At 52.7% G+C, this 13,474-nt stretch overlaps 1 protein-coding gene across 7 annotated transcripts in view; it reads left to right on the forward strand.

Annotated features, from left to right (window-relative positions):
• Jakmip1 (janus kinase and microtubule interacting protein 1) overlaps positions 1-13,474 on the forward strand; it is a 123,799-nt gene that overhangs the window by 78,706 nt on the left and 31,619 nt on the right. For all 7 annotated transcript variants that reach the window (XM_036201661.1, XM_036201662.1, XM_036201663.1 and 4 more), the window contains exons 6-10: positions 614-760; positions 1,501-1,641; positions 3,122-3,181; positions 10,820-10,948; positions 12,160-12,288. In XM_036201661.1, the coding sequence (XP_036057554.1) occupies positions 614-760; positions 1,501-1,641; positions 3,122-3,181; positions 10,820-10,948; positions 12,160-12,288 (606 nt within the window). The remainder of the gene's footprint in view (positions 1-613; positions 761-1,500; positions 1,642-3,121; positions 3,182-10,819; positions 10,949-12,159; positions 12,289-13,474) is intronic.

Consider the following 13,474-nt stretch of genomic DNA (forward strand, 5'->3'; position numbering starts at 1 on the left):
CGGTTCTTGCTTCAATTTTACAGACGAGGGAAAGGGCTGAGATCTTGACCATGGTTGTGCAGCTGGACAGTGAGCGGCTCTGCCATCCCCTCACTGTGCTTAAAAGGACAAGGAGTAGCACTCTGCTCCTCCGCCCCCTTGTGGCTTCTCACCAGTCTCTGCCTCACTTGTCTGGCCCTCACACAACACGTTAGACCCATGGATTATTTTAGAAGGTGGATCTGACCACAAAGCTTTCCTGCCTCATAGATATTGGGAGCTTGGGTGAAGACCAGATGGCCAAGAAGGGCACAAGAGGGGTCCCCAGAGGCTGAGTAAATGACAGCCTGGAAGGACACCCCACTTTTGTGGGGGACTGTCTGCTTGGGGGTTGTGGTAAGTTCCTCCAGGCTGTGCTCACGGAGGTGGCCCAGCTCTGCCCAGGACTGTGGTCTGCAGGGTGTTGCCCTGTGATCTGCTGAAGAGTGACCAGGAAAAACTGGGTGGCTGGATTGACCACGTGGGGGGGGGGCGGTGTCACGGTCCCGAGGGGACAGTGTTGAAGCTCTGCTGGTGGAGCTTGGCCACCCAGAGGGCCATCCAGCCCCCTGACCTGTACCTGTGCCCACTGCAGCTGAAGCGCTCTCGGGAGACGGAGGTGCAGCTGAAGCCGCTGGTGGAGAAGAACAAGCGGATGAACAAGAAGAATGAGGACCTGCTGCACAGTATCCAGAGGATGGAGGAGAAGCTCAAGAGCCTCACGCGGGAGAACGTGGAGATGGTGAGGCCCAGCACGGAACCCGCCAGCTTCCTGCCCTCGTCCACACTCTACATATGGTCCATGATCCCCACCCACCCCAACCCCAGCATTCTGCAGCAGTGGGATCAATCCCTGGCTGGCCTCGCTCCTCTCCACATCTCTACATGTGTACTGCTGGAATGTCTGCCTCGTCCCCTCCGTTTCTTCAGTTCTTCAATTTCTCAGTTACCCCAGAGGAGGGGAAGGGCAGAACCAACAGGGCGGGCTTATCCACTGGATGGGTCATAGTCCGTGACTGCCTCATGCCCCATGGGTTCTTCTGGGAGCAGTTACTGCTGTTGGGGCTGTGCATGGGGACAGGGTTTCCCTCCACCAGGGATGACTGGTGTCTGTTGTCTGGGTGGTTATAAGATGCCTTCAGGTTCATTGACTAGAGTGTTCATTTCACAGCTTAGAAGACTGGGTCCCAGGTGTGAGTGTGGGCAGTCTGTGGTGGGGAGTCCGTCGTCCCCCCCCCCCCCGCTTGCCTGTCTTGCCTTCTAGCTTTCAAGACTCATTCAGGACATCCTCTGCCCCATGCCCTGCCCACCCCCCACCTCCAGTGAGCACCATTGGCCACACCTCTGGCTTGTCCTTGGCCTGAAGCTATGTGTTTCCCATCTTGGGACCCGTTGTCTGTCATCCCAACCCCTGAGTCCCCACAGCAGTGCCGTCCTTCACACTGGAGCATACCTCAGCCCCCTCTTTCCTTCTGGCTGCAGAAAGAAAAGCTGTCTGCCCAGGCCTCACTAAAGCGACACACATCCCTGAATGACCTTAGTCTGACCAGGGATGAGCAGGAGATTGAGTTCCTGAGGCTGCAGGTGCTGGAACAGCAGCATGTCATCGATGACCTCTCACTGGTACGTGGTCACTCTCGGCCGGGAGGCGGAGTCAAGCTCGAACATCCGGAGGGGAGTGGGCCCTGACAGCCCAGCTTCAGGGGCTGGGTCCCCTGTGATGCTCCGGAAAGCAGCCCCTCAGCTTGGTTGAAATGAGATCAGTGCTACCTGGGAACGGTTTCCATGGCAACCCGCTTTTCAATGGGCTCCTGGCTTGCCATGGTGGTGAAGAGGCAGCATGGATCTGTTCTGAGAGGCCTTTGAGTTATTATTAACTTACACTTATTTTTGAGTTTAGCTATTGCGTACCAGGAGCTTGAGCCTGTGAATCTGAACTTGGTTGTCAGACCAGAGTTTGAAGGACGAGCTAAGGCTGGTGTGTGTGTGGGGGGCTTTGTGACTGTTCAGGGCTGGTTATGTTGAAAGGAGAGGGGAGCGAGCCTACGGTAGAGAGGGGGTGTGTTATCCAGAAAACGGCGCGCAGCAGTGCAGTCAGACACATCCGCAGTAGGTCTAGCTGGATGTCAGAAGCAGAGTGGACACTTTACTCACGAGACCTGTGTGTGCATGAAGGTTCCGTCCACAGGACTCTGAAGGGTGGGAAGCCATGATCTTATCCTGGGAAGGGTTTTATGAGGAGCGGTTTCCTTTCTCTGTCCTCTCTTCCTCCCCCTTCCTCTCCCCACCCCCATCTCACTTCTGTTCTTCCTTCCACTACCCATCCATCTTTGCGTCATTACCCAGCTAATGTAATATATAGCTAAGGATGACAAGACACACTGGCTAAAGAGACAGTGAGTGGAAGGGAACATGACAAGCTAAGGCAGGGCTAGGGGACCTGATGACTAGGCTGCCAGGATCTGAGGGGTGGATGGTTTGGCTGAGGCTGAGTCCCAGCTTTGTCCTGCTGGAGGGAAAGAGGGTGTGCTGAGAGCAAGAGGCCCTGGACCCATCAGGGGACAGTGGCACCCGCAGCTCCGCCGCTCCTACCTCACAGGGGCCCTTTCTGCGGAGGATGCCCACTAAGCAGTGCTGCAGGACAGCTCTTAGCCCCCCACAGCACAGCAAGGAAGCAACCACCGGAGAAAATAACGTGGTCACCTGGCCAGTACCAGCGTTGTGGGGGATTCCAGCCTGGCTCTGTCCAAGCCCAAAGTCACAGGCATCACACACTGCTGTGGACCCTGCCAAGGCCAGCAGGACCACTCTGAGACCACACCGCTTAGGTTTTGCAGCCTCTCGACCCAAAGAATGATCCAGGTTTGCCTATGATGAGATGGCCCACCAGGGTGGATGTTTTCCTGGGAGATCTGTACCCAGACAAGGGCCTGAGTAGTGTCTTGTCATCAGACTTTGAATTTGGTGCCTAGGGTGTGAATTGGCCCACACAGGTAGAGGTAGGCATGTGGTTCCTTGCACCGAACCTCGGAACTTAACTGTGTAGTTTGGTGGAGCGGGGACCTGGCTGCCAGTGCTGACGGGTGGGTGTGCTTCCTTGCAGGAAAGAGAACGCCTGCTACGTTCCAAGAGGCATCGAGGGAAGAGCCTGAAGCCCCCCAAGGTGAGCCTGCCATAGCGCCTGTCAGGGATCTTTAGGACAGGCCAGTCTTAGAGCAGGGCCTGTCCCAGTCCCAGAGGTGGAGACATGATGGAGTGTGACACGGCTGGGTGTTGGCTGTTGAAAGAAAACCTCTTGTTGGCTACATACATTATGGCACAGTAATGTGACCCAGATATGGTAATTTATTCATGGAAAACTTACTAATGGGATTCTGTGTTTGGACCTTGGGTTATGTGCGTCCCAAAGTAAAAGCATAAATATCCAGGCCTTCTGAAGGGTTTAAAGGACTCTCAGCCTTGTTATATGTCACCTAAGAGCAGCCTTGGTGACTGATGCAGAATGGCGTTCTTTTTGTAAAGCATAAGTGTGCTGTCTCCCAGTGGCCGTCTAGGTGTCCTGGCAAGGGGGCACAGAGCTGGCTGGGGAGACTTAGAGGCCCTCCTGGGAGGTTTAGAAGAGGGGTATGGTTTGTGTGTCACTCGCCTTGCCCACCTGTCTGAGATGGGTCGGCTCCTTCCCGAACTGGCACCTGCCGGCTTCATCTGCTGATAGAGGGACAGTTGTAGAGAAATACTTTCATGTAAGGAAAGCTGTGTAGGTGTGATAGCAAGTGGCCAAGGACTCACTTCCTGGTGGAGTCAAGGTGACAGTCAGGAGTGATGGGGACGCTGTCTCATCTGGCCCAGATACTGGTTGGCACAAGGTGGGCCAATGGTGTTAGGCATTCCACTGTTTCAAGGGAAGTGTAAGTCTGCACCTCAGTGTGATGGAGCACAGCTGTGGTGTCAGCACTGGAGGGGCAGAAGTGGGAAGATCTAGAGTTCAAAGCTAGCCTTAGCTAGCTGATGAGTTTGAGGCCAGCCTGGGCTATGGTCAATAAGCAAAGAGGTGAGGGAGGTGTAAATCCTTACTTATTATCTGAACAAAGTACCACAAAAATGGGTCCCTTGGAATGACAGAAAGTTACTGTCTCATAATTCGAGGCCAGAAGCCTGGCCTCAAGGTACTGACGAGGCCATGCTTCTTCTCTCTGGCACCTGGAGGTCTCCCTTCCCCATTTCCTTTCAGCTCTGAGGTGGTTTGGTGACGGCAGGTGTTTCTTGCACTATGCCGGCTCACAGTTGCCTTTGTGAGACCCTGCTGGTCACAATGACATCCTCTTTAAGGAGACCAGTCATATTGGGTTCAGAGCCTCCCCTGCCTCAGTGTGACCTCTTCAATAGTTATCCTTGCACTGACCAAGTAAATTCACACTCTGCAGCAGCACAGCTGGTACTTCACATCTTTTGAGGGGACACGATTTAGTTGTGAGACCTTTGTATAAGATCCAAGACTTTTTTCATGTGGCTATAAATGTCAAAACTACTGTAGAGCATGTCAAATGGGTCTCTGAGGCACATCTTGCCCACAGGTAGCCTGTGGTGGCATGGAGATCAGTGTCTGAGCTCATTGGGTGCTTGGATTAATTAGTCAGTGGCCACACCACCGTCTCATTTCATGCCCACAGCCATCCTGTCTCTTTCAGTTATAGCAGACAGATGTAGAGACAGTGGGCTGTCAAGGAGAGCAGTGGGCTGATGAAGCTGAGCCTCCAACTCCCTGGAGCTCCAGGGCCGGGCTGTCTCCAGTGGGCTGAGCCGAGTCAGGGGCATGTCTCTGTGTGCTGATCTCAGAAGCCCCGAAGGCTGGGGCATAGTGGTGCACACGTTTAATCTCAGCACTCTGGAGGCCTGTTTGAGACCAGTTTGGTCTACACAGCAAGTTTCAAGCCAGCTCAGCCAAAGATCATCACTAAAACAAAACACACACACACACACACACACACACACACACACACACACACACGCGGGGGGGGGGGGGTAGTGGATCGGGAGGTGGGGGCAAGGCTGGGAAGTGGTCCAGCACAGCTTGTTTACATTCACAGCCATGGGAAATAAAGTGATGGACCCATGGCACCTCCCCAGGCCAGGGTCTGTCCTATGCTCGGCTGGGACTTAACTGCATTCTCACTCAGCGTTATACTAGAAATGCTCATCAGCATCATGCATTGCCATTGTAAATATGAATGTTTCCCACCACGTCATCCGCTGAGTGTGGGGGCCATAAACTTGTTCAGCATCACGCAGCTGTGAGCTCACTTACTCCCTCCTGTGGTTAGGAATAATGCGGCCGCCGTACCTGTTTCTGCCTCCTGAGGACCTCACACTACAGCTTTCAGCTGGTTCCACTGACTGCTGCGCATTGCCTTTGGTGACTGTACAGCTCTTTGCCCACCATTTCCCCTTCTAGGGGACATTTTGCTTCTGTAGATGTCAATAGTAAAGTCCTTTCGCACAGAAAGTCCGGGTGATTCTAGCTGATTGCCGCCTCGGTGTTTGGAACCTGGGCCGAATGGGGAGAAAGCGCCCCCTACTGCTGGAAGGAAGATTGCGTTGGTTTGCAAACCTGTATATAAAGCATGTGAGCTTTGTTCCACCCTGACACAGTAGTTAAAATACTGAGAGTGGGGGGCTGTGTGGTTTGCTGAACAGGCTTGGCACTAAAAACTCCATGATTTAAGGTTCCCCCAGAAACTTGTTGCTGAGGCATGACTGACTATTTCAAGCCTACATAGGCTGTGAAGCTTTGGTCCCAAACCCTGATTTTGAAATTTAAAACGTTTTTCAGAATCAACTCCAACATCAAGGGCCGAAACTCAGGGCAGGAATCTGAGCAGAAACTGAAGCAGAGACCATGGAGGACTGCTAATTCCTGGCTGGCTCTCTGGCTTGTGCTCATCAGCTAGCTTTCTTCTATAGCTCAGGACTTGATAGGGGATGGCACTGCCCACAGTGGGCTGGGCCCTCTCACCTCAGTCAACAAGACTGTTCCTTGTTGACATGGCTCCAGGCCAATCCTATCAAGGCAGTGCTTCAGTGGGGCTCCCTCCCAGGACTTTAGGCCGTGTCAGGTTGCTAGCTGAAGCTAACTGGGTTATTGTGGTTGGCCTTCTAAATCAGGTGCCCAGGCCCGTCTAGTCCACGGTCCAGCCTTTGAGCCGGTGTCAGTCTTTGGTGTCGTCCACCCAGAAAGGCTGCGGGGTCTGCTTGGCCACGTGTCAGTCTAAGTCCCCTCCCCTCTAGGGACCTTGTCTTACTGCTGACAGTAAGTGCGTGCCTGCTGTCTGGCAGATCCTTCTGACTTGTGAGTCCTGAGTCCACTCTCACAGCACACCTAGCAGTTCATCCACACCTAAGGCAGTGCCCAGAGGCTAAATCTGCTGCTTGTGGAAGGCGGGACCAGAGGAATGTTGGGTATCTCTGGAGCAGGTGCTGCTGTGGTGTGACATCCTGCCTAGGACATCTCACTGGGTTTTTGTGTGATTTTTGCTTCCCAGCCACGAAAGGTCCCGTTATCACCATGGTTGTGTGCAGTTGAGCCTGTTCCTAGGCAGTCTTTCCCAACTGCTGCCCCGGGAGCTTGTGTGGCTTCGTCATTTCCTGTGTGCCCAGTGACTCACAGCTGCCAGCACAGCACCCCACAAGCTCAGAGGTTCAGAGCAATGAGAACATGAGACTCATACATTTGATGCCCAACCTGTGTGCAAGGCTGGTCCTTGTGTGGGAGAGATGAGGGGCTGTTTCTCCCGACCTGGTGGCACTTCTGTAAGGGCTGCATGCCTATATCCTGGACTTCAGTCTAGGCAAGGGACTGATGACTCCCCTGTAACTCAGAAGTCACTGCTTCTCCCCCACCAACCCTCTGTAGTGGTTTGTTGCAGGCTGTGTAAGTGCTAAGGTAGATAAACTCTGAGAGACACACTTCAGAGATAACAGTGGGCTGAGTGTGCCCAGGACACCCGTGGGTGGTGATGGATTAGTTGGAAGATATCCCAAGCAGGTGAGGGAGGAGGTGCCCCACCCTTTGTGACTTTGGCACAAAGCAGAAGGCTCTCATCATGATGCTGTTGCTACTGTTGTGCCCAGGAGCTTTGCAGTTATCCAGGGACCTGAAACTGTTGACAACAGGTCTGGGCATAATGGAGGCTGGGTCCTAGGAGGGAAGTCCCCAGAGGACATGCTGGTTTAGAAGCTGTGCTCTGTGGTGAATATCTGGGGCTGGCCTGGAACCTAGCTCTTCTCCATTGATAGCTCTGTCACCAGCATCTGGGAGCTGCTCCAAGGTAGCATCACTGTTGCCATGGGGACACCTTTGGGCGTCCCTGTCCTCCAGCTTCTGCAGCTGACAGTGTTCAGGAAGCCGTGAGGAGCCAGGGTGCCTTTTTCCTGGGGCTGGAGAGAAGCTGGGATGGCCTGTGGAGCCATCACAGGCTAGCAGCGCCTGCACCATCCCCACCATGGAGTACATCCTGTTTGTGCTTTATTTCTCCTTCTTCCTCTGTCTCTGTGCCCTCGTGTGCCTGTATTTCTCTGGCTGCCAGGAGATGACCTATAGGCATGAAGGTATGCAGCTAGCTGGGGTGAGGAGGGTCTTAGCAGTTACTGGCTACCATTGGAAGGTCCTGTGTCTTCCAGGCAATTCTGGCTGGATGCTGGGAAGGTGAAGAGAGGAGTTGATGAGGTACTAGGTCCAGTCGAGGATGGGGATCCCCTCTTCTCTGCCAAGCGTGAGATTGTGTGTATGTGGAGAAGAAACATTTGGTCTGCAAGGCATTTTGATGAAAATTACATTACACACACACATACACATACACACACACACACACACACACACACACACACACACACATATACACAGGTCTCATGTAGCTCATTGAGGCTGGCCTCAAACTTAACCGTGGATCTGAGGATGACCTTGAATTTCTGTCCCTCTAGTCTCTGCCTCCATCATGTGCTATGTGTCTATTAACTCACAGCTGCCAGCACCCCACAGCTATGCACACCATACCACACTGTGCTGGGGATCTGACCCGGAGCGGGATGCATGCTAGATAGTCACTTTACCAACTGCACTGCACCCCCAGTCCCCACACTACATTCTAGTCTTTGGATTTGTTCATAAAAATGGCATCGGCTAGATGGCCCAGTGTCGTAAGGAGGGTGAATGTCTAGAGGGGTTAGCCCAATTCATAGTCAGTGTACTTGGCATCTGTGACTTGTGGGAACTTCTCTGTCCAGGAGTCTCAGGAGGTAAGCATCCAGGAAGCTTAGAATTGAGGAACACAGGCCACTTGGCAGTGTGCTGGAAGCAGCATTTCTGGTGGCTCTCCCCTAACCCTCTGGAAGCAGGTGTGGGCCACCTCTTTAAGGAGATAGCCATTGTGTTCACTTTAAACACCGAGGTGGCTTTACTCTTCTGTGTTGTGTTAGTGACTCTGTAATGGGTGGGCCGGCTTTATCAGCTGTCAGCTCATCACTTAGACAAAGGAGCTCTCCCAGGCATTCGGGCAGCCTGTGGGCACATACCTGTAATCTCACCATATGGGAGGTGGAGGCAGGAGGGTTGGAGTTCCAAGGCCAGCCCAGACGATGTGAGACATTAGTTAAAAATGAAAATAAAGCAAAAAGGAGCTTGTAAAAGAGACAAACTGACCTGTTAACTCATGTGTCCTGAAAGCCTAATGGGCACCTGAACCCAGCCGGCTCCTGGCTGCTATAGAAATGCAGGGACTGTACATAGTTATGGATTCATTTCCATTATTCAGGATTTCATCGGGACTATTGGTTTGTGCTGGCTTCTACCCTGTAAGTAGCTTCTGGCTTCCCTTGGTGCAGCAAGGCTCTCTGCAGCCCCAGTCTCTGTGGCCAGATCTACTGTGAGGCTCCATCTGGGCCTGGCCCTGGGCTGTTGAGTTGGGAACATCAGCAGTTCAAACCTCGTGATTAGGCTCTGTCATTGAATACTTAGTTCACAGTCTCACTGGCCAGCAAAAGCGGGTTAGCCTAGGAAATTGAGCAGGCCTGTTAGCCCCGGACACTTCCAGAATGCTAACAAACACTGTGTCTTGGGAAGTATGTGATCTTGGGAAGTATGTTTTAGAGTCTTCCTAGCACCCACTTGGTAGGAGGAGGAGCAGAGATCTTACTACGTCAGGCCACCAGTTAGCACAGCCAAAACACAGATCTGTCCCCAGAGGCCGGGCAATTAGCAATGTTTATGAAAAATAGGTTGGCCAGGCAGCAGCCCAAGACAACAGAGATGTGGAGCCTGGGGCAGAGGTGAGCTGCAGGTGTAGACTCCATCGCTTCCTGGAGTTTCCAATGCCTGCAGGAGTGGGGCTTACTATCTGAGGGGAGGAGGGGATGCTGAAGGCCGCTTGGACTGGATGAAACCTAACCTGGTTACACTACCTTGCCTTCCAACTGGCATAGAGGCAGGTGGACACCCAACAGATGCTGGCCCTGTGAACCTTCAAAGAGGTCACACACAAACCCCAAATCATTTGAAGAACATTCTGGTGGGGAGTGCTGATAGGTGCCTTGTAAAGCCTCTTTAGAAACTCTAACTGTGTAAGGTGACCGAGAAGTCCCTCCCTGCCGCTTCTCTGCAATGTCAAAAGTACTTCCTTGTGGCGTTGTTACTGGTGACCAAAACCTCCATATTCTCATATTTGACACAAGTGATTGCAAATACACATTGGCTTCAACCTACAGGGTGGGAGATGCCCTCTGGGCATGGGATGTGCCCTGCCTCCTCTGTGGGCTGGGGAGCACTGTGGAACTTGGGGAGTTCCTGGGAGCCCAGAGCTGACCACTGCAGTGAGGCTGCGGTTCTCTCATGGTCATGGAAAGCAGTCTGTGAAGGCGAGGAAGTCTCTCAAAGCGGGGTTGTTTAGGAAGAGAGTAAAGAGAAGTGTACCTAGAGCCAGGAACAGGGGTGCACGTGGAGATCGATGGTTGATGGAGGTAGCCCTCTGGGGTTAGCACTTCCCTGGCAGGTACCCCACCTGCTTTTAATCATGTATCTCTAGGCTCAACCTTCTCTGGCTCACAGGAGCTGGTCAGCCAGTGATTACTGAATAAGTGAATGAGTGAGTGAACAAATGAATGAGTGAAGCCCCACGTCCTGCACAGTTTGGAGTGAGAGAGGTGTGGCCAGAGTCTCAGGTAGTTGGCACACAGGACATAAAAACTGTTGAGTCTGAGGTTATGAATACAGGGCCCTTAAACTGTTCTTTCTGATTGTGTCAGTGTTCTGAGTGTGCGGTCATGAAAAGCTAAGAAAAATTGCCTCTTAGGCAGGCCTGGGAAGGACATGGGCCATGAAGCTGCCTCTCCAGCTTAGCCCTGGGGTCAGTGTTCAGGTCTGCTGATCACATGCCCTTTTCCTGGCATCCCATGTATCAGCTTTCTCTTTGGGGCCAGCCATCTCACTCAGCTCTTAGAATGCTCTGGGTGCTGACCCTTAGCTAGGCGCAGAGCGAGTTGAGGTCCCCTTTCATGCTGGAGGGACTTAGGGCTCAGAGGACCCAGTGTTTAAGGGCAACTTAAGAGTTGCATAGCCCTCTCTGCTTGTGACACCTCCTACCACCTTGTCACTGTTACACCGGCCACATCTTCAGCTGCCCTAGTGGCTCGCTCTGTCCAGCACCAGCTGTAGATGCCCCCCTGCCTGCCCCACCCCCCTCTGCTCTGGGCTGGCCATGGATGGGCGGCTGTTGTCTTCTGTTCCTGACATCATGCTTGTTGTCTCTCGCAGAAGCATGTTGTGGAGACATTTTTTGGATTTGATGAGGAGTCCGTGGACTCAGAAACATTGTCAGAGACGTCCTATAACACAGACAGGACAGACCGGACCCCAGCCACTCCGGAAGAGGACGTAGATGAGGTAAGCAAACAGCGATATCCTGGGGTCTTCCCACCTTCCTATTGGCCTGGGCTGCTCCCTCTTTGTCTTGAGGGGACCTAATGAACCCCTTCCCCAGAGCCAATCTCCTTTGAGACTTAAGACTGCTAAGGACACACCCAGATGCTGACCCTGGTGCTCACCATGGCAGTTAAAATTACACATGGCTTGTTTCTTACCCCCACACATAGTTGACAGAAGTGGCCACACTTGGTGACTTGCCTAAATTCCAGGCTTTAGTACAGACTTTCCCCTGGTGCTGCAGCCCACACCAGGCTTCCTCTGCCTGTCCTTCCTGCATCCCTCAGTGGCTGTCTCAGTGGTGAGAAGGGAATGCACTGGCCTCACGGTGATGCCATCTGGTTGTGGCAGGTGCTGGTGGAGCTTTCTGGTGTCACATGTGCCCTGCTGGGAAGCCTCCCTGCAGCTTCCTGGATGAGTCTAGGCATTGCCCAATCTGTATCTCCTAGTCCCTGCTTTTTGGGCAGCCATCTCTCACAGACCCATGGTTGGGATTCATTCAGACTCCTGTTGGCCGTTTCTATGGAATTCTTTCTTGAATGACATCAGGACCCTCAGGAAGATGCACCTTCCTCCCAGTCACCTCATTGGCCTCAAATTTTGTTGCCAATGGAGGGGCCTACCCATGTTGGAAACACCATGGGTGCCATGTCCTGCCTGAGTGTCTGGCTAAGGTTTTGCTCCAACATGATGTCTTGTTTTTACAAGCTGTCATGATACCTCCAACAGCCACTTGCTCCACTGATCACCCTGCCCTGTCCTCTCATGGCCACACAGGGCATCATACACAGGTGCTCTGCTGTATCTGTGCTGTCACACACAGGTGTCTGTCTTCAAAACAGAAACTCTCAGAAATGACAGGTGGCCAGAGGGACATCCTCCTCAGTGTGAACCTTCTCTGTGGAGTCAGGCTGGTTCCCAGGAGGCCTGTGAGTGCTCAGGGTTAGGTGCTGAAGTGGAGAAGGCATTTTCTCCCAGTAACCTTTACTTCAGGTCCTGATTACTTCTGAGCATGACCAGCTCACTAGGCATTTGTAGACACCGGGGAGAGCTGTGGACATTTGTTACTGTTTCAACTCTGTCTCTTGAAGTCACACCAAGTCCTGAGTTGACTCTTTTATTTATTTGTTTGTTTGTCTTGTTGTTGTTGTTGTTGTTGTTATTTGGTTAAGACCACAACTAGAGAAGAGGCCGACCTGAGGTTCTGCCAGCTGACCAGGGAGTACCAGGCCCTGCAGAGGGCCTATGCCCTGCTTCAGGAACAAGTCGGGGGGACGCTGGATGCTGAGAGAGAGGCTCGGGTAAGTGTTTCCCTTCTTTGATGGGGGTGCATAGAGACTGGGGAACAGGAGGGGACCTGGGATTTTGAACTGATGGAGGTAACACCACACCCTTACTCCTTGTCTACCATCTGTTTGTGGAATTGAAGGAAGAGCTGGGCCGGATAGATGGTGAAACGGCGGAGGGCCTGGCTGCTAAGCCAGATGATCTCAGTTCAAGCTGCTGAGCCCACATGGTACAGAGAGAAAACTGATTCTGGCAAGTTGTCCTCTGACCTCCACATATGCCAACACACACACACACACACACACACACACACACACACACACACACACACACAATTAAAATAGAGTGGGATTTTAGGGAGTGAGGAAGTTATAGACTTAGCCAGCTTTTCAGGCTTCAGCCCTTCCTTCTCCCTGCAGAGCCAAGGTTCTCCGCCCCCCTCCACCTCCAGTGTCCCCAAGGAACACTTTCAGGGGTTCTTGGTGCACCCCAGTCACAGGCACTGCAGGTGATCTCAGTTCAGGTGATACATCTATGGTGCTGAGCTGAATTTTTCTGGAAACTCCCACTGATCCTTCTCCCACCTTGGTGTCACACAACATGCCTCTCTGGGAGTGCTGGGGACACTGGAGAGCACACACTGGGGCTAGTGCTGTCCCATGTCCCCATCTCATAATCACAGTCCTATGAGTCAGTCCAGTTTCCCGAAGAAGGAAACTGAGCCTCAGGAAGGCAGCAACTTGACTGAAGATTCCCAGATGGTCCCGAAGAGAACTTGGAGCTGGGACTGTGCCACTGTGGTTCAGAATGCTCTGTACTCACCCTTGTGAGCCCCATGTGGGAGGGATTTGGTATGCAAAAGCATATACAACAGTATGGTTTGCAGGTCTCAGGAAGATGGCATCTCCTGAGGGCCAGGGTTATAGAACTGTGACAACACACCATGTGTGGGTTCTGGAAAGCGGGTCACATCTGGGTCTTCCCCTTCCCTGTGGCAGCCCAGGGCTGTGCCTCCCAGGGTAGGGTACATGCCTGTGCTTGTCCAGTCTCTGCTGCTTCTTCTCGCTGTGGGGTCAGCTGATCCATGGCTTCCCTTACGTATGTGACTTGCCTAGTCCATGAGGTGTTAGGTTCCTGTAACACGAATTGCTAAACCATCTTAATAATAATAATAATAAAAAACACCCAGACCCAGATATT

Source organism: Onychomys torridus, chromosome 10, assembly GCF_903995425.1.
Source record: "Onychomys torridus chromosome 10, mOncTor1.1, whole genome shotgun sequence".
In the NCBI taxonomy this organism is placed as follows: Eukaryota; Metazoa; Chordata; class Mammalia; order Rodentia; family Cricetidae; genus Onychomys; species Onychomys torridus.